General features: G+C 35.7%; 1 protein-coding gene across 4 annotated transcripts in view; it reads left to right on the forward strand.

Annotated features, from left to right (window-relative positions):
- SPAM1 (sperm adhesion molecule 1) overlaps positions 1-21263 on the forward strand; it is a 35401-nt gene extending 14138 nt beyond the window's left edge. For 3 of the 4 annotated variants that reach the window (XM_003261272.3, XM_030825754.1, XM_003261269.3), the window contains exons 2-5: positions 11152-11262; positions 14638-15797; positions 16266-16355; positions 20701-21263. In XM_003261272.3, the coding sequence (XP_003261320.2) occupies positions 14844-15797; positions 16266-16355; positions 20701-21186 (1530 nt within the window). In that variant the 5' untranslated portion in view covers positions 11152-11262; positions 14638-14843 and the 3' untranslated portion in view covers positions 21187-21263. Of the gene's footprint in view, positions 1-8987; positions 9073-11151; positions 11263-14637; positions 15798-16265; positions 16356-20700 lie in introns of all 4 variants that reach the window. The other variant, XM_003261270.3, reaches the window with a different exon arrangement.
- Positions 21264-21654: the final 391 nt, after the last annotated feature.

A 21654-nucleotide genomic window follows, 5' to 3' on the forward strand; every position in this document is an offset into this window, starting at 1 on the left:
CCCTCATTATGGTTATTATACTTTTGTGAACTTCATTATGCAATGCACCAGTAGTAACAAAGGTGTTTGTCATTCTTCTTAAACTTTAGCCTAACTTGGTACTGAGCCCTTTGCCTTAGTGCTAGGCAGCTGAGCCACTGTAATCACAGAACCGGGATTGGCCCCAGGTTTTTTTTTATAGTGGGATGTTGGATTGACTGAAAGTCAGTTATCACTGATCTCAGCCTGGGGTTTAACAAGAGACATTTGACAGAGAGCATCCTCAGCAAAGCTATTATGTTTTTAATTAGCATCTTGCATTTAGATTATCTTCAAGCCTTTTTTTTTTTTTTTTTTTTTTTGAGACAGGGTCTTGCTCTTTCGCCCAGGCTGGAGTGCAGTGGCACAATCTCGGCTCACTGCAAGCTCCGCCTCCCGAGTTCACGCCATCCTCTTGCCTCAGCCTCCTGAGTAGCTGGGACTACAGGCGCCTGCCACCACGCCCGGCTAATTTTTTGTATTTTTAGTAGAGACGGGGTTTCACCATGTTAGCCAGGATGGTCTCCATCTCCTGACCTCGTGATCTGCCTGCCTCGGCCTTCCAAAAGTGCTGGGATTACAGATGTGAGCCACTGTGCCCGGCCTCAAGTCTTTATTCAATTACTTCATTTCAGTCATATCTGGGTGTGTCAGCCTTACGCTTGCCTACAAAAGACATGCTAGTCTTCTGAATAATGCTTGTGTTCTGTGGCTTCTGGATGACATGCTTGATTTTTCTTTGACTATTTTGACTTTAAGTTTCATCATCAGCCATAATTTTGAGTTTACTTAAACTCAAAGGACATCAAATTCGTTTAGTTAATTAACTAACTAATTTAGCATGCACAAGAGGAGAGACAAAGATTTTCTGCTAATCAAACTCTAATTAGGCTCATTTGTGCATTATTTTTGTCTAAGTTTCAAACTCTGGGCTTGGGTGTCCTTCCTTTCAGAGTCCAGTTCTAGCAAGAACCTGCAAGTCAGTTTAGCAAGAATTCCCCATCTTCTATTTCAGATTACTCTTGGGGGTTCCTCATCCTCCGTCATCCCCCAGGAGATGTCTGATCACCCCGGCCAGCCTTCAGTAGGAATACTGTTAGGTTGTTTTCACCAGAACCTGCCTTACCTGAGATCTTTCCTCCTAGTAATTTTCTATCCTGCTGATCCCCACCCTGCCTTTTGGCTACAAATTATCACTTTTCCTTGTTGTTTTTGGAATTGAGCCCAGTATTATACTGAGGTTTTGTTTCCCCTATTGTAATTGTTTTTTTCTGCATTGAATCTGTTTTTACTGCTGCAATTACTGCTTACTTCTGTTTTTGTTTTTTTTCTTTTTGACTGCACTGTGGGTTCTGATTGGTGGATTTAGTTTGTGTTTGAACATCTTCATTTTAAAGTGTCACCATTGGTCGTAATTTTGAGCTTAGTGAAATTTAAAGCATATCAAGTTCATTTATATAATTTACTAATTAACTCACTTAGCATGCATCAATTGAGTACCAGTTGATGAGAGTGGCTCTGAAAGTTGAACAATAAACTAATCCTAAAATTAAAGGTGTATTATATGCATTCTTTAATAAGCTCTGAGACCTACAAAGATATTTTGCACATAAAATGTTATTCACATTTTTCCCCAAAGGAATTATCTTCCAAGAATAAGATGAATTATTTTATTTTTAATACAACATAATTAGTATTGACTTATCATGCTTTTTTTTTTTTAATTTTAAGAGATGGGGCCTCACTGTCATCTGGGCTGGGGTGTGGTGGTGCAGTCACAGCTCACTGCAGCTTTAAATTCCTGGCTTAGAATGATTCTCCAACCATAACCACCCCAGTAGCTGGTACTACAGGTTCATACCACCACGCCCAGCTAGCTTTTTTATTTTCTATTTTTTTAAAGATAGGGGTCTTCCTATGTTCCCCAGACTGGCCTCAAACTCTTGGCCTCAAGTGATCCTTCCACCTTGGCATCTCAAATCTCTGGAATTACAGTCATGAGCCATGGTGGTGCTTGGACCTATAATGCATTTTTAAAATGTGAAAGTACTAATATTTCTAATAACACATCAATGTAAATATTGAGTCAATGCTGAAGAATACAATATTTCCAATTCATGTTAAATATTGAGTCAATGCTGAAGGATTCAATATTTCCAATTCATGTTTAATGATTGTGATTTTCTAGTCTCTTACATTTATTAATTCCTAATTACACCATTACAATAGGACAAGTTTACTGTACAAATTGGACATGTGTGAATTATATCTCTATGTTTCAAAAGAGTAATTAAATAAAATTTTATTTTGGGAACTGCTGTTGAAGGATTTCATTATTTATTTGGCTCTTCTTTTTCTCCCTCCCCTCTCTCTTCCCATCTTAGAAAGCAGGATTCTGTAAAGCAAACGGTATCTGAGACAGGTCTCAAAACATTTAGAAAGTTTATTTTGCTAAGGCTACGGACACTCCTGTGACACAGCCTCAGGAGGTCCTGACAATGTGTTCCCAAGTTGGTCGGGGTACAGCTTGCTTTTATACATTTTAAGGAGATGTGAGACATTAATCAATATGTGTAAGATGTATATTGGTTTGGTCTGGCAGGGCAGGACAACTTGAGGTGGAAGCTACCAGGTCATAAGCAGATAAGAGACAAAAGGTGGCATTCTTTTGAGTGCTTGATCAGCTTTCCATTGAATATACAATTTAGTCTGGCTCAGTGAATCTGCATTTTTACATAAACAATAGGGCAGAGGAAGCAATCAGATATGCATGTCTCAGGTGAGCCTCAGTGGGATGACTTTGAGTTCTGTCTGTCCTTTGTTCACGAGGAATTCTCTTGTGGGCAAATTGTGAGGGAAGTATGTAGCTTTTTATTTTTGTAGCTAGCTCATTTAGGAATAAAATGGGAAGCAGGTTTGCCTGACAGTTTCCAGGTTGACTTTTTCCTTGGCTTAGTGATTTGGGCGTCCTAAGGTTTATTTTTCTTTCACATTCTCCCCTTTTCTTTTAAAAGTCTTTCAGAAAAAGCATTTTAGAAGAAAATGGGTCCCTGGCGGGTCCCTGGCGTCAGGTTTTGTCTCATCCCTTGTGGCTGGGGCAGTTTATTCCTAGACAGGTAGGTCCCACATTATTAGTAAAGCTCATTTTTACCAGGTTGTGAAATCTCACATTCTACAGAAAGAAAATAGGGAGAGGAAGGGAGAAAAACAACAACAAACAAAGAAGTGAGCAATACTGGAAAATTGATATAGGCACTGTTACTCTGAAGTCTGTGAATCAGTAGGCTGGTATGAAAGTGGTTTACGTATGTAAATAGGTTGCTGTTATTTTCTTCTAAAGTTTAAGTTGTCTAGTTCAGTTTGCAGGACTTTAAAAAAGCACAGCTTAATTTTTAGTGATTTCAAATTAGGAAAAATCGGGAAAAAGAGGAATAGAAGAAAAAATTGAACAGATTATTTTGTAGACTGGTAGTCAGGAAAAATTTTAGAATTCAGTCCAAACTGTAAGTTCAGTCCAAATAATAAAAATTGAAAAATATTTGGCAAGACTAGAATCTAACAACAGGTGTACTATAGTTATTTACTGCCTCAGAGACCTTTTTTCTAAACTGTAGCTTAAAACAAAGGTCTCTGAGATAGTTTGAAACATATTTTCTCTTTCTCCAGTCCTATTTTCACTAAAGACAAGTCAAAGGACAAATTCAGCTGCAAAATAAGTTTTAGTCTTATTATACTTGGCCATAGTATATGCATAAAATCAGCAAGAATAATTGTTTCTTTTTTAAACAATTGGCTTTTCTGAAACTTTATTCCATAAGGAATCTCAGGTTTGACTTTAATGCCTTAAGCTCAGCCTGTGCCTGCAAATACCTGTATTAATGGAGTGAATTCCTCACTTCAAGGTCCCAAGGAATCTTGGGGATCCTGGGACTGTCAGAAAGTGACATTCTTTACTTACCACAGGTCAGGAACCTGTGCAGGGACTGTGTAGACAAGATATAAGATCAGCTTTCTGAAGGGGCTTTTATTGCCTCTTTAATTCAACTTTGATTCCTTAAAGGAGTCTGTATCTAAAAGAATTCCATTCTGGTAAAAAACCTTGGTAAAATAACTAGTGTCTACAATTATGTCCTGTTACAAAAGAAAACAGATTCTTATTACACTTATGCAAATAACTATATTGCTATAACTTAAGCATACTTGCAACTAGTTTGCAAATTTTGGAGAAATCAGGTAGAGAGAAATATGCTCCAAATTTTGTTTATAGGAGTATACTTTACTCAATTATTAAAAGCTGTAAATATTTCAAAAGAAAAGTTTTTCTTACCTCTGATAAAGGATCAGCAACATTTTAAGCAAAAAGTAATACAAGGATTTATTTCAGTCTTCCATGAGGTTTAGTCTATGCAGTTAACTCCTATTCTGCTTGATATTCATGAACATTTCAGCTCTCCTTAAGAATCTTGGAAGTTTTTCCTCTATTCTAGTGTCACAATCTCCAAAGTTATCAGAAACCTGCCTTCAAGTGCACCTGTCAGAATCCTTCACTGGTTATAATGCCACCTTTTGAAAAGGATAAAAATAAAACTGCAGATGACAAAAGTCTTAGAACAGTCATAGTTAAATACACAATTTACAAGAAAATTGGTTACTTCTGTGGCATACAACAATTTCACATAATAATCATAATTATTACTGATAACATATGCTAAGATGTATTAGAAGCACAGGAATTTCATACAATTTTGGAACACACTAATAACACATTTATGTAAACATAATTCAAAGAAGGTTAAACATTTTTTCATATTTGACAATACTTCCTGTATGATTTTATTATATCAAATAAACCAAATATCTCTTATAAACTTTAGGGAACTAATATCAATAAATTCATGAGGACCAAAATTAGAATTTGATTTTGGAAAGTGTCTCAAATATAAAATGTTTAGAATACTTGATATCACAAAGTAGGATCACAGTCATTGTAAAGTAAGGCCAAAGTGATAACTCAAAGATTAAAAAAATGAAAGCAGAAAGCTTTATCTTTGAGAGAGGAGACTTTGAGAGAGGAGACCAAACAATAAGCCTTAATAAAGACAGAATGAAGTCAATTAAATATATCTCTCAAATCTTATAAACTGCCTATAAAACTTTAATTATCTTGACCATAAGATATATTTCCATAAGCCTTTTTATAACTTTTATAACCTTTTATTAAGAAGTGGGTTAATGCTCCAAGAAAACCTTGTTAATCTAACACAGGAGTCCATATTCTGGTCTTGCCTCAGCATGCCTTCAACATTTATGGTTAATTTATAGAGAAACTGAACTTATTTTTTCTCAAAATCAGCCCTTATGATCTCACATGCCTAGCTCTTCTGCTATAGTCCCTGGTCCTTGAATTGAATAGTTTTAGTTTCTGTTCCTGTATCTCATGAACACAGTTTATTTTGATTGGCATCTTCTACTGGGTCTGAAGATGAGGCTTTAACTGCTGTCGGTGTTTAAGATTTAGCAAGATTTGGGGTCCTTTTTAGACTCAGAAGTCAAAGCCCTACTCAATGACACAAGGACTGTAAAAGCACATGCAGAAAGTTACACGGATGTAATAACCTTAATTAAATAAAAATTTAATCTCAGTTTTTTTCCTAAGCAAATCTAAACTTAATAATAATGACATAGAAATTATTTTGATAAAATGTAAAATCTGTTTCTTAGGCCCAGTTACCAAAAGGCAAAAGAAAAGAACTTCTGCAATGTGACTGCTGTTCCCTGTGGGGAGTTCATTTAGATAATCCTCACGTCAGACCTAATGAGAATGGCACTTGAATTAATTAGACATAGGAAGTGCTTCCTGAGCAATTTAAAGCCAAGAACACAGAATATTATGTTGGAAGAAAACATTTCCTTTAGACCTTCAAGATAAAACATTATTAGCATCAGGCCAAAACAATTATGACCTAAAGAAAAAACTTACAGTAGCTGAAAACAAATTGAAGGACAGAGCCATAATTTCAGTCCTTTTAAAAGGGGAGAGAAACCTGAAAACAACGAGATGCAGTAAAAGTTGAACTTTGTGTACAAAAAATTATAAAGTCTTGTAATTTTATTAAGAGTAAAGAAATACCTTAAGAAAATCTCATTATTCTAACCAATTATTTAGCGTATAAGTGGTGTTTTAAAAATATTAAATATAGACAACTGGATCATATAAAAGTTTTTTTTTCTTTTCATAAACCCTCTTATTATGACTTACACAGACCACTTATGACATGCTTGGGCATGGTCGTCCTGAACATCCTTCTTTCTTTAACAACCAGTCATTTTATTTTAGGACAAAAATTTACCATACAAGATTCTTTTGCATATAAAATTATTTTTCTTTAAGCTTTCCTACCAAAAATACCTCTTTATTTCTATAACTTTCTTTACATCTCTCTTATTTCCAGGTTACTTTTACCTTGTTTTAAACATAAGACTCTGTCTCAAAAAAACACAAACAAAAACAAAAGTTTGAATTAGACAAAAAGTATTCCTCTTTTAACATTTTGGGAGGAAAGCCAATGAAGAAGATTCTTCAGGATGCACCTCTGAATTAGAATTAGGATCCTAAACAACAGCTTCCTAGGAGGAAAAAAAAAACAGTGAAGAACACTTCCTGTAACTGTCCTCAGCCAGCTTTAACTTTGTTAGCTTTTGTCCACCATTACACATGCCAAGGTCAAATCCTCTCACAGTATAAGGTAATCTTTGGGACCCTCCAAAGCCAAAGAGTTCAGGTAATGCAAATACAGGAGAGCAGACCTTTAGACCTAAGAAGAATCTGCCCATGATTCTTGAAACTCTGCAAAGAAAACAGAACACCCCAAAAAGGGGCAAGAGGTGCCTGTGTTCTGAGTTCTTTAGGGGGTTTGAGTCATTAGAAGCCTCTTAAGATTTTTCCTGGTATTGAAGATGGTGAAAGGAGAGGAAGCAATAGGGTGAAGAAAAGTAAATGAAAGAACAGTTGTTTTTTTAAGACAGGAAGCAAACACAGAAACCAAGCACCTGTTTTTTTTCCCCCTTTCTTTTGCAGCTATCAGGAATTTTAGCTAATTCATACAGGCCTTTTTTCCCCATAATTTGGAATTCTCATTCAGATTTGACCAAGTCAGGTAGAGTTGGTCAACTCTGGGACCAAAGAGAAAGACCAGAACAAACAACAAAAAACCCCAACAGTATGATTACTGAACACTCTAATGGTAAGGAGAATTAAGACCAGCTGACTGTTAATCATAACTTTATCCAAGACAAAATCCCAATTCAGCTACTTACCTAGGAGTGGGTCTCAGGCTGAAGACAGCTCTCTACCAGCCTAGAAGCAGGAAAAAATTCAAACTGGCCTTCCCTGTTGGAAGCAAGCTCAAATTCCAGAGAGGAGTTACCTGCCTTCCATTGTCATGAAAGCAGAAAAACTTGCCTTCCTTGTTGTAAGCAAGTAAAACTCAGAAAAAGAGTTGTACAGCAAAATAAATGTTAGATCTCAACCAAATTTTGGGTGATTGGGTATTCTCTGGAGGGAGGGAAGCTTCCAGGCCTCAGCAAATTGTCCTGTTGGTTTGGGCCATAAAATCTCAAGCTGGTACCAAGCCCAGTTGGAGATTTTTCAAAGGTCAGGGGCCACCTCCATGCAGAGTCCCTTCCATTGGTCACCAAATTGTAAACCAAAAGGTATCTGAGATATGTCTTAATACATTTAGAAAGCTTATTTTGCAAGGTTAAGGATGTGCCTGTCACACAGCTTCATGAGGTCCTGACAAATGTCCCCAAGTTGGTTAGGGTACAGCTTGCTTTTATGCATTTTAGAGAGACATGAGACATCAATCAATATGTGTAAGATGTACACATTGGTTTGGTCCAGCAGGGCAGGACAACTTGAGGTGGGGGGCTTCCAAATTGTAAGTAGATAAGAGACAAAAGGTTGCATTCTTTTGAGTCCTTGACCAGCCTTCCACTGAATACAAAATTTAGTCTGATTCAGTGAATCTGCATTTTTATATAAATAATAAGGTAGAGGAAGCAATCAGATATGCATGTCTCAGGTGAGCCTCAGTGGGATGACTTTGAGTTCTGTCTATCCTTTGTCCAGGAGTCATTTCCTTATGGGCAAATTGTTAGGTAGGTGTGTAGCTTTTTTAACTTTGTAGCTAGCTTATTTAGGAATAAAATGGGAAGCAGGTTTGCCTGACATAGTTTCTAGGTTGATGTTTCCCTTGGCTTAGTGATTTTGCGGTCCCAAGATTTATTTTCCTTTCAAAACTCATAAAAGTAGTATTTTTCTATCATAAAAAATGTCAAACCTGCTTTATCGTTTTGAAAATGTTAATTTTAATTTATTTTATTAATTTTTAAAGAAATTATTTTTCTTTTATAATAAATGCTGTACTTTCTTGAAAACAGTTCCATAAAGTATATGCTTCATTTGTATTACACTACAGAAATATGTTATTAATTTAACCAAATGCTGAGCAATAAGTCCAGGTGCATGGCTCAAACCTGTAATCCCAGCACTTTGGGAGGCCGATGTGGCGAGATCACTTGAGCCCAGGAGTTCCAGACCAGCCTGGATGTCATGACAAAACCCCATCTCTATAAAAAATTTTTAAAATTAGCCAGGTTTGGTGGTGCGCGCCTGTAGTCCCAACTACTTGGGAGGCTGAAGTGGGAGGATCACTTGAGCTTGGGAGTTGGAGGTTGTAGTGAGCTAAGATTGTGCCACTGCACTCCAGCCTTGGCAACAGACTGAGATTGTGTCTCAAAGATTGAATTTGCTGAGATTAAAACACCACACACACACACACACACATACACACACACACATACACACACACACATACACACACACACAGGTTCACACAGTAATATTTCAAAATATTAAATCTTCCTTTAATTGACTGGGCAAAGGGCTGTCTTTTCTCACCCAACAGGTTAAATATTGCAGAGCTAATAGATTGGAGTGACTTCTGACCTAGTCACATCTTAAAGGAAAACTTTTCAGTTTTTACTTTAAAAGTAAGTTGCCTTTTGTTCTTTCTACTGCATAGCTTAGTAGGAAAAAGCAGGTACTGTTTTGTAAAAAAAGATAAAAAGTTCTGTGATGTGCCACATTTTAAGCAGTTTCTTTAGCTTCAAGAATCTCTGGCTTGTTCAAAACATATCTGGGTGACACTGAGAAAGTTAAGATGAGGCTGGAAAGAACCAAAGGAGAGGAATAATTATGACAATAATAATAAAGGGGAAGGAAAAAAGAGTTGATGAAATGCCACCTAAAATGGGATTAACTTATCTTGTTGAATCAAGTTATCTATTTCTGGTCAATTTATTTATAAAATACAATAGTTTAAGAAGTTTCCTAGAAAAAAATCTTACACAAAAGCTCCTTTCATTCGTGAAAATACTTGTAAATATTTTTGCTTTAGGAGAAAAAATGTGCTTTCGGGGATATTACGCTGGTCTCTTAAAAGTTTCTTTAAAATTCTTAGCTTGGAGTCACTGTTACTCGTAACTGGAGGTATTAGTCAGCCTTTGGGTTGGACTTATGAACTATGTACCTTGGAAATGCCACACACCCTACCAAATGTGATGAGGATACGAGGGCAATCAACTTGGGGCCTACCGCTCATGTGGAAATTTGCTTTTCATTTTTCATGTTAAAGAATGATTCCCACAGTATGTAAAGAAGTAATTTAGAACACTAAAATTATCTCAGTATCCTGAGGCTTCCTGAGGATGGAGGCCATTTTCAGTATTGTAACAAAGTTTAGTAGCTTTGAGTGAGGTCCGTAGAGAAATGGAGACTGAGGAGGTGCCTTGTGAATGACTTAGATTTGGGACTGTCTTTGCTCTTCCCCCTTTGGTAATGTTATGGTTTGCTTTCAACAAAGTTATAGTCTTGCCTTTTTCAATATTTGTCCATATCTCTGAATTTTAAAAAATATTTATGATAATCATTTATATTCAAAATCTATAACAATTTTAATGGTAAGGGATTGTATCTAAATTCAGTTTTTAATTCCATTGAGATAATATATACATAAACTCACAGGAAATGGGAACTCCAAAAGGTAGATTCTGAAGGCAGTGTCTTGACTGACTTCTGTACCTGTTATGATTCTCTAGAGAGAAAGCATTTGTCATGGAAATAAAGCATTTGTTGTGGAAAAGAAGAGCTGAGGACTAAGCCAAGAAATTTGGCTCTTTTTTTTTTTTTCCTGTCTGATACTCTCCTCTCCTTACCTCAAAAATCCTAATCGTCCCATAACATCATGTTGTATACCTTAAATATACTCAGTAAAATTTATTTGAAAAAAAATTTCCCAATCATCAACTCTTCTTCCTCGTACAAGAACAAGAATCCCCTGTACAAGCATCCTGGTAGGTAATGTGTGGAGAGGTTTATGGTTATTTGTCTTTCCTCACTGAAGGGAAGCTGAGATTCAAGTTTGTTCTGGCAAACTATTTTCTAACATTAAAATTGTATTCGTTTCCATTTTTTATTTGAGAAACGGTATGATACTTGGATGAAAGAAAATTAGAAGATCAGAAATATATAATGGACACTCAGAAAATACAAATATTCTTTCATATTTTTGAATATTTTTAATTCCTTAAGCATGCACTTACATGTTTTTGTATACTTCAACTGTGTGTATTTTTGTATTTTATTTCACTTTGTATTTTAGGCAAACATATTTACATGTTGCATCATTATCTTTGTAACTAGTTCTGATATCTGCATACATTCTTTCAGGATGAAATACCGTATTTAAGAATTTCTTATCATTGGTATTTCTTATCAATTGGGTATTGAACTTGCTTTTTATTTTTTCTCATTTCATAGATGCTACAATACATAGTGGTGAATACTAGATGTGTGAATATCTACACGTAGCTACATAATTTTTATTACAAAACCATTTTGAACTTATCCTTAGACAAGGGATTGCTAGTTCAAAGGATTTAGCTAGCATGTGTTCCAGTGATAAAATGCCTTTACAACAGGAATAAGAGTTTAAGTAGAATTTTAGATATATTCAGAATTTTAAGTTTCTAAATCTATTTTGAGAGAAAATAATCTTTTTTTTTTTAAAGGGATGCTAATGACTAGCCAATGCTCTAGGAAGACATTGAGACCAGCCAACTTCTTGCCTTGATACTACTGAAGAGACATTGGGTGGCTGGATTTTGAAAGCAGACTTCTGGGTAAGTGCCATTGTTTCGGTTTGGGGGATAGCAAAGACTTAGCAGAAGTGCTTTAAGAAGCAATTATCTACACAATGAGCAAGGAAGACACTTAAAAATTCAAATTTAATAGGTATAAATTGAATATAGAGCTTAGCAATACTAGTGGCGAGATAAGGTCAGACATTATTACCTGGGGTTAAATTAGTTAAGATTTTCTAGGAAGATGAGGTTCTCTATTAGGGTACCTATGTATTTATTTTTTATTTTGTAATAGTATCTGTTTCATTAAAAGACATTTAAATTTAATTTTATTTTAGATTAAGGGTTACATGTTCAAGTGTGTAACATGAATATATTGCATAATGGTAGGGTTTGGGCTTCTAGTGTACCCATCACCCAGATTGTGACCAATGTACCCAATAGGTAATTTTTCAATCCTCATCCCCCTCCCAACCTGCTCCCTTTCAGAGACCCCAGTGTCTACTGTTTCCATGTTTATGTCCATGAGTACTCATTGTTTAGTTCTCACTTAAAAGTGAGAACGTGCAGTATTTTTCTGTGTCTGAGTTATTTCATTTAGGATAATGACCTCCAGCTCTATCCATGTTGCTTCAAATGGCATGATTTTATTATTTTTTATGGCTGCATAGTATTCCGTAGTGTATATATACCAAATTTTCTTTTTCCGATCCACCAATGAGGAACACTTAGGTTGATTCTATGACTTTGCTCTTGTGAATGGTGCTACAGTGAAGATTTGAGTGAAGCGTCTTTTTTATATAACGATTTCTTTTCCTTTGAGTAGATAGCCAGTAGTGGCATTGCGAGGATGATTGGTAGTTCTATTTTTAGTCTTTTGGGAAATCTCCGTGCTGTTTTCCATAGAGGTTGTACTAATTTACATTTCCACCAGAAGTGTATAAGTGTGTCCTTTTTTTCTGCATCCATGACAACATTTTTTTGACTTTTTATTAATAGCCATTCTGACTGGTGTAAGATGATATCTCATTGCGGTTTTGACATGCATTTCTCTTGTAGTTAGTGACGTTGAGCATTTTCTCACACATTTATTGGCCTCTTGTATGTCTTCTTTTGAAAAATGTCTGTTAGTGTCCTTTGCCCACTTTTTAATTGGGTTGTTTGTTTTCTTCTTCAATTTTGTTTGAGTTCCTCATAGATTCTGGGTATTAATCTTTTGTCAGAGGCACAATTTGCTAACATTTTGTCCCATTCTATAGGTTGTCTGTTTACTCCGTTGATGATCTCTTTTGCTGTGCAGATGCTTTTTAGTTTAATAAAGTCCAGTTTGTTCCATTTTTGTTTTTGTTGCATTTGCTTTTGTGGTCTTAGTCATAAATTCTTTGTCTAGGCCAATGTCAGCTTTTCTCTATAAACAGGTAAAGTTCTCTATTAGATACTTCAAACAAAAAGAAGATGTTATTCTTGATGCTAACTTCTAGGTCTATCCTCAATTTTGTGCCAATTCTCTGTTCCAAGGCTTTGCCTTAGATTTATGCTGAGGAAAAGATATTTCATTGAGTAAAATTTCAAGCACAGAAGTGTCCATTCTTTTTTGAAGACTTCTATGGTAGAGAAGTTCTCAATAGGCTCATTCTGCCCCATGTTTTTCTTTTTCTTTTTCTTTCTTTTTTGAGACAGAGTCTCATTCTGTCACCAAGGCTGAAGTACAGTGGTACTATCTCGGCTCACTGCAACCTCCGCCTCCCAGGTTCAAGTGATTCTCCTGCCTCAGCCTCCTGAGTAGCTGGGATTACAGAAACCTACCACCATGCTTGGCTAATTTTTGTATTTTTAGTGGAAATGAGGTTTCACCACGTTGGTCAGGCTGGTCTCAAACTCCTGACCTCAGGTGATCCACCTGCCTTGGCCTTCCAAAGTGCTGGGATTAAAGGCATGAGCCATCACGCCCAGCCCCCATCTTTTTCTTACATAAAATGAACATGTGGAAATAGATTTAAATGTTAATTTCAATAAGGTTAGCTTACTCCTTCCCTGAGATACAGGGAAAGCTAATCCTTTATTCCATTTCCTTTTCCCTGTCACTGCAGTTCAGGCGTTAGTATTGATGGTTGATATTTAAAAGCAATTAGTTTTTCCCCCTAGTATTATTTTAGGTGAAGATTATCTAGGTCCTGAATAAAGAAGTTTATAAATATTTAAATATTTAGCTACTTTATATGTTCTAAACATGAGGGAAATTCATTATCTTCAAAACTTGAGACTATAATAGTCCTTATGATTTTATTTTATCCTGACTATGGTGATCTCTTTAGAGTCATTTATTTTTCAGCAATGGGAATGACTGGATAATTTGCTATGGTAAGGACACATTTTCCTGGGAAGAACAGTATAATTCCTGTTATAATTTCATATAGCAGTATACTACTAATCTAATTAGAAAGAACGTTTCCAATTCCCTTCTAGAATCACAGAACATTTAAATATATCTTCTTGCAGGTAATTTTTGCAAATACTAAATGCTGAGTATATACATAGTTTAATTTCTTGACCTTTGCCCAGACTATTTTATTGTATCACTTTTGTGGTTTAATACAGCTAAAGTATGTGCTATAACACTTCGTTTTGTCACAATCAGAATGACAACACAATCTTACTTATCAGACGCTATAAAAAGGGGAAAATCTATATATTGCTTTTCTTAAGTTAGGCTAGAACTGATCCTTTTAGTAGAAAATACAAAGTGGTAAAATGTTTTATTAACTTTAGACATGGGAGTACATTATTGTAAGATGTGATTGAGCAGCATACCAAGGAGCCTTTCAACTTGCTTGGTAGAAGTTTTTGGTTGATTCAATAAATTCAACCAAACTGTTGATTTACTACTTCTGGCAGAAGTGAGTTTGCTCCCCTTTTAAAAAAAAAAAGTGAAAAAAGAAAAAAAAAAAGAAAGAGAAAGATGAAATTTCACAATTCTATGAAAGGTTGTTTTCAGTATATGACAGAATGCTAGAAAGTGGTCTTTCAAGAAGCAAGAAACAGAATGAGAGGGTCAATTTGGAATTTATTTTCCTTCAATGGTTTTTTGCTGAGGCATTGCTTGGTACAGCATCCTGTACAACCAGAAAGGCAAAAGGAAAATAGCTACATTCTCCTCTCTGTAGGCCCAGTAGTGATTTGGGAAGATGAGAAAAATGTTAACAGTATAGAATTTGTATCATACATGAGAGGAAATAATTTCATAGATTCAAACACAGGAGTAGGTCCTCCATCTTCTAAAATGAAATTAAACCCCCTGCACTTAAAGTTGAGAACTTGGTAAAGCTACATTATTATATGAATGCAAAACAAGAATACGCTTAATTCTTTATTATGAAATGCATCATAACAATGTATTCTGTATTTATTTTTCAGTTATAGGTGATGCAACTTGCAAAACAATCCTGAAACATGAAACAAGAATAATAATATTTAAATGTAACTTAATCATTATACCTCTTTATCCATCAAAGTGAATTCATTCCATTCCCTTTCATCTGTGCTCATACTTTGCATCAAATATTGGGTAAACCAAAGTGTGTAGGAAGAAATAAATGTTTTCATAGTCATTACTCTTTACAATGGGAGTGCTAAAATTCAAGCACATCTTTTTCAGAAGCTTTGTTAAATCAAATGGCATATCCCAGATAGTTTTCACCTTCCTTCTGATTCCACGTTGCTTGACTCTGAATTTCAGAGCACCTCCTGTTATTCCAAATGTGCCTTTCCTCTGGGCCTGGAATGCCCCAAGTGAATTTTGTCTTGGAAAATTTGATGAGCCACTAGATATGAGCCTCTTCTCTTTAACAGGAAGCCCCCGAATAAACGTCACTGGGCAAGGTGTTACAATATTTTATGTTGATAGACTTGGCTACTATCCTTATATAGATTCAATCACAGGAGTAACTGTGAATGGAGGAATCCCCCAGAAGATTTCCTTACAAGACCATCTGGACAAAGCTAAGCAAGACATTACATTTTATATGCCAGTAGACAATTTGGGAATGGCTGTTATTGACTGGGAAGAATGGAGACCCACTTGGGCAAGAAACTGGAAACCTAAAGATGTTTACAAGAATAGGTCTATTGAATTGGTTCAGCAACAAAATGTACAACTTAGTCTCGCAGAGGCCACTGAGAAAGCAAAACAAGAATTTGAAAAGGCAGGGAAGGATTTCATGGTAGAGACTATAAAATTGGGAAAATTACTTCGGCCAAATCACTTGTGGGGTTATTATCTTTTTCCGGATTGTTACAACCATCACTATAAGAAACCCGGTTACAATGGAAGTTGCTTCAATGTAGAAATAAAAAGAAATGATGATCTCAGCTGGCTGTGGAATGAAAGCACTGCCCTTTACCCATCCATTTATTTGAACACTCAGCAGTCTCCTGTAGCTGCTACACTCTATGTGCGCAATCGAGTTCGGGAAGCCATCAGAGTTTCCAAAATACCTGATGCAAAAAGTCCACTTCCGGTTTTTGTATATGCCCGCATAGTTTTTACTGATCAAGTTTTGAAATTCCTTTCTCGAGTAAGTAAATCAGGGTATGAGGGCTAGGAAATGAAATTCACAAAAGATGTTGATTGAAATTTAATATTATTTTTGAAGGGAGTGAAATCTAGCTTTTAATATTAGTCAGGAATGTGTACACAAGTAGTTCTACATTATTATATGAATGCAAAACAAGAATACGCTTAATCTTTAATGTAATCTCTTTATCTCTTAGTAAGCAGGGAGAATTAGGTAGTATAGACAGTGTATGAACTCAGTTTCTTTTTTTTTTCTTTCTTAGGCCTGCTCTCTTTTCAATAGAAGTGATTGAAACAATAATAGTATCTTATTTGTTTTATAGTAAGGCAATGGCTGTGTAAGAGATAGAAATAGTGGGGAAGTATTAAAATTATTATTATTGGGTCAGCATGCTTAGCTTTGGTGTTACTGTCCTATGTATAGCACTTTCATTTCATTTTTATCTGCTCTTTCTCTCACATTTTCCAGGATGAACTTGTGTATACACTTGGTGAAACTGTTGCTCTGGGTGCTTCTGGAATTGTAATATGGGGAAGCCTCAGTATAGTGCGAAGTATGGTAAGTTGAATTGGTAGAAAATAGATGAAAATATTTCTATGTTTAATGTTTTTGGGGATTGTTTTTGTATTAAATAAGAAAATAAGTAGTACTCTGCTTGGAATGTAGTAATAGGTGCTCAATTAATACTGGCTGAATCAAAATACATTTGTGTGGTGGTTGTAAGGCAGAACATAGCACACCCATTTTCCAGTGGGGAAATAGAAATTTAGTGAATAATTGAATTTCTCTAGGCTACATGACTATTAAGTAGCAAAAACAGGACTACAATCTCAATTTTATGGCATGGTGTTTTGTGTCAGAAGATAGGTCCTTGTTCCTTTATTCTTGTTTAATTCTCTATATCAGATCTTTATCCCCCACCTCATCAACCTTCTTGACTCAATAGGAAAGCTGTTGTATGGACATTGCTGAGTTGAAGCTGAATTTTTTCTTCTCTGGTGGTTGTGGAAATACCAGTGATGAACATGCCATGAAGAATGCCAGATGAAACTCATGGCCCAGGCGTCCTACCTTAGTCTAAGAAAGCCTTTGAGAAGCATTATATTAATCTCTTGTTCTTTGGATAGAATAGACATGACAGTCTTTATTTAAAAATACTCAACAGCAGTTACATTTATGAGAATTTTTAAAGGTAATCTGCCTATTTTGCATAACTCTTTTGTCTTTAATTTGATCTCTAATATAAAGAAATAACAGAAAATATAAGTTCAGAAGAAGGTATATGGCCCTTGGTAAAGTATTTTATGTATCAGAAAATCATTGTAAAATGATAATTTTCTTTAGTAAATTCTTAATTTTTATTAGTTGTTTCCCCAAATCCATAAACTCCCTTCTCAAATGTCCTATTACTTAAAACTTATAAATATTTATAAATGCTCCATACTATTTTCTTTTCTTTTTTAAAAAACTGAAAGCTCCACTCTTACTCTGAGGAGGAGTGAATTAGGCACTCCTCAATGAACAGGATGACGTGACATACTATTTAAGTGTCACGCTTGTTTTTTAATGGCACTTTAAGCTTAGATTCAAATTCTACTACTATGTCTCTCAAATCATCTTCAATATTATCCATACCAGAGACAGTTCTTCAACTTTTATATGATTATTGTCTCCTTAATGGCATTGTCCCAAAATTGTTCCCTATAGAGTCTGTTGTATATATTTCTGCTAGCTTTCTCAACTTCTGATCATTTTAAATAATAGATCTATCATTACTTCCCCTTTTTTCTATGCCATTTGTAATCGATAGTCATGGATTACTTGTCATGTTTTCTCTGATTCATTGACAACCTAAGAAACCGATAATTGCAAGTTTACTCACAGTTACTGGAATTGACATAAAACAAATGCAAATGAGCCATTTCTTTTCATTCCATTTTACTAGATCTGGTGGTGTGACAGAGCCAGCCCTACTGCTCCCAGCTGAGACCTAACTGTTAAATATTCAGGGATTTTGTGAACCAGTTGTTAATCACTGCCATTATTAAAAATTAAATGATAAACACTTACAATAAAAAATTATGTTAAAAACAGGTGACACATTTCAATATACCAATTATTTTACCTCATTTTACCATGATCCATGCTCTTGAGATTATTTACATCTTTTGCATCTTTATAAATGGAAATACTATGTAATAATGTGCTACTTCATACCATGGTACCATAATGTGTAATGGTGGTGTACTTGATTCCCAGATCTGCATTCAGTAATGTTTGGGAGGTAGCTTGAAACTGGCCATGGCAGGAGTATTTACACTATGGATATATATACAAATGATAAGAACCAGGTCTTACCTATTACAGAGCCAATTTTAATGTATTTCCATAGACTACAAAGTATGCAGGTTAATGATTCTGAAGCCATTCTCATCCTTCTACTACTCTTTGTGTAACCCTTGTCTCTGTGGAGTTGAGAAAGCAACTGCAATGTTATTTGAACTTGGTATAAATTCTCATGTCCCTTATATTGGGGACATAGTGTTGAAGAATATTGACAAAGTCTATGTACTCTTGGAACTTATGAGTACTTAAAAAGTACACAAGTAAGAGACATATTTGATATGGTAAGTGCTATACAGAGAATTAAAACAGAGATATGGAGAGTTTAACAAGGAAGGTATCAGAGAAGGGCATTGTCTAATTTAAAGCTGCCATCTGAATGAAAAGATGAAGTTAATTGTGTTAAAAATTAGAGGAAAGACCATTCCAAGCAGTGGGAACAGTAAATGCAGTTTGAAATGAACCTGCCGTGCTAGTGAAATAGCTACTATATCTAAGGTAGAATGGATGTGGGAAGGTTGTACAAGAGGAAGAAAGGGTTATACAATGTCACACTGTGCACAAGTCAAGAGAAGAAGTTGAATTTCATTCTAAACACCATTCAAAAATATTGGATTGTTAAGAAGATGGATGGTGTATTAGTTTTCTATTGCTTTCATAAAAATTACAACAGACTTAGTGGGTTAAAAAAACAGAAGAAATTTGTTATCTTGTAGTTCTTAGATCAGAAGTCCAATATGGGTTTCAATGGAATAAAATCAAAGTGACAGCAGGGCTGAATTCCTTTCTAGGAGAAGATACTTGCTCATTTGGGTTGTTGGCAAATTCACTTTCTTGTGCTTGTAGCAATGAGATCCCCATTATCTGGCTAGCTACTGGCAAATGGCTATTTCCAGCTTTTAGAGGCCAGTACATTCCTTAGCTCATGGCCCTCTTCTATCTTGAAAGTCAGCCAAGGTGGGTTGAATCTCTCTTACACTTTGAATCTCTCCTTCCTTCACTTCATCTTTCTAACCCAGGTTGAAAAGTTTCTATACTTTCAAGGACTCATGTAATTACATTGAGTCCATCTTGATAATTCAGGATAATCTCCCCTTCTCAAGATCCATTCCTTAATCACATCTGCAAAGTCTCTTTTGCCATGTAAGTTCACATTGTGACAGGTTCCGGGGAATTAGGATGCAGACATTTTTGGGAATCAGTTATTCTGCCAACAATAGATGACATCATCTCAAGGAAGATGAAAAGAAATATATTCAGATGGAAGCTGCCAAGATTCCTTCACATGCCTGCATATCTACCACTACCACTTCCTTTGGCCTGATAAAGGATTAGCACAACTACCTCACTCAATGGAGCTGTTGATTATGAAAAAAAGTGATCAACTTCAATATTTCTCAAAGGACAGTGTCCAGGGTTTAGGACATACCAGTCTCAAGATGAAGATGAATCATTTTAGTTAGTCATCACTCATACTCTGCCAAATTTGTAAAAGAGTTGTCATTATTTACCCATAACTTGACTATATATAACATTTAATAGAAAGTATAGTCAGTTGAACCCGTTTAATGTATTCGAGCCAGCAATTTATAAGCCATCCTTTTCCATGCTATTTAGACTTGTCTGGCAGGCGATTCGTGGTGGATCATGCCTGTAATCCCGACACTGTGGAAGGAGGGGGTGGGAGGATTGCTTGAGCCCAAGAGTTCAAGACCAGCCTGGGCAACATAGTAAGGCCTCACTTCTACCACAAAAGAAAACCAAAATTAGACAGATCTAGTGGCATGTGCCTACAGTTCCAGCTACTCAGGGGGCTGAGGCAGGAGGATTGCTTGAACCCAGGAGATCAAAGGTGCAGCGAGCCAAGACTGCAGCACTGTATTCCAGCCTGGGCAACAGAGTGAGACTGTCTCAGGAAAAAAAAAAATTGTCTGACAAATGTAGTGCTTCTTACATTTATTTATAATTTATTGAGGGTCAACTGAAGATATGGTAGGCCCCTGTTTTAAGCATATTTATATGTATTTTTCTTTTTTATCTATTTTTATAACAACTTTATGAGGTAGGCATCATAATTATCCTTATTTTCCAGATGATAAAGCTGAAGCATAATCAAGTTAATCAATTTGCCCCAAGTCACCCAGATAGGAAACTAAGACTTAGAAAGCTTAAGAAATTCCCAAGTTCCTACAGCTAGTCACCAATGGAACTGGGACTCCAATCAGGGCAAATATCCTAGAGAACATACTCTAACACACTGTAACAGCTGTAGCATTCTATCCCCTGATTATGTTATGAATTACAAAGGAATAGCACGGGCAAGGAATACTAAGCCTCAATTAGTCAATTATTCAGTGGAATGAAGTGGCATGTGAAACTTGTAAGTCTTACAAAAAGCAGTTGGAATAATCTTGTTGGTTAAGGTAAAAAAGAAATTATCTTCTATTTCTTGCTACCTCTGGTTTGCATTCTTCTGTAAAAAAATTGCTTAATACACTAAATTAATTCACATTTGAACTAACTTGTCCTTTGGTATTCTGACTGTCTTATAATTTTACAGAAATCTTGCTTGCTCCTAGACAATTACATGGAGACTATACTGAATCCTTACATAATCAATGTCACACTAGCAGCCAAAATGTGTAGCCAAGTGCTTTGCCAGGAGCAAGGAGTGTGTATAAGGAAAGACTGGAATTCAAGTGACTATCTTCACCTCAACCCAGATAATTTTGCTATTCAACTTGAGAAAGGTGGAAAGTTCACAGTACGTGGGAAACCGACACCTGAAGACCTGGAGCAATTTTCTGAAAAATTTTATTGCAGCTGTTATAGCACCTTGAGTTGTAAGGAGAGAGCTGATGTAAAAGACACTGATGCCGTTGATGTGTGTATTGCTGATGGTGTCTGTATAGATGCCTTTCTAAAACCTCCCAAGGAGACAGAAGAATCTCAAATTTTCTACAATGCCTCACCCTCCACACTATCTGCCACAATGTTCATTGTTAGTATTTTGTTTCTTATCATTTCTTCTGTAGTGAGCTTATAATTGCACAGGTTAGCTGAAATGAACAATATGTCCATCTTAAAGTGTGCTTTTTCAACTAATTAAATCTTTGAAAAGAACAGCTCTTGTTGAAAGATCATTTTTGGAAAGTTCTTTCTGAATAACTATACCTAGGAAATGACGATTTCCTTTGAACTTGACAAACACTGCTATATTGTATGAATTCTCAATCATGAGTTCAGGGATTTGTATTTCAGGAATCAATAGCTTACGTAAATTCTCCAGTTTAGAGTACAGAAACTCATATTATCTGTTTCACTTGCAAAACTGCCAGGATTGTTTCAACACTATCATCCTGCACAAGATACTGATATTTTGATATAAATAAAACTTGATATAGAGTGTTTAAGAACACTTGATATAATAAAACTTGATATAGAGTGTTTAAGAACTCGAAAGTGAAAACTCTTTCAATACAAGCCATCGATAACATTTAGAGTGCTTGGATAT

This window comes from Nomascus leucogenys, chromosome 13 (genome assembly GCF_006542625.1).
Source record: "Nomascus leucogenys isolate Asia chromosome 13, Asia_NLE_v1, whole genome shotgun sequence".
In the NCBI taxonomy this organism is placed as follows: domain Eukaryota; kingdom Metazoa; phylum Chordata; class Mammalia; order Primates; family Hylobatidae; genus Nomascus; species Nomascus leucogenys.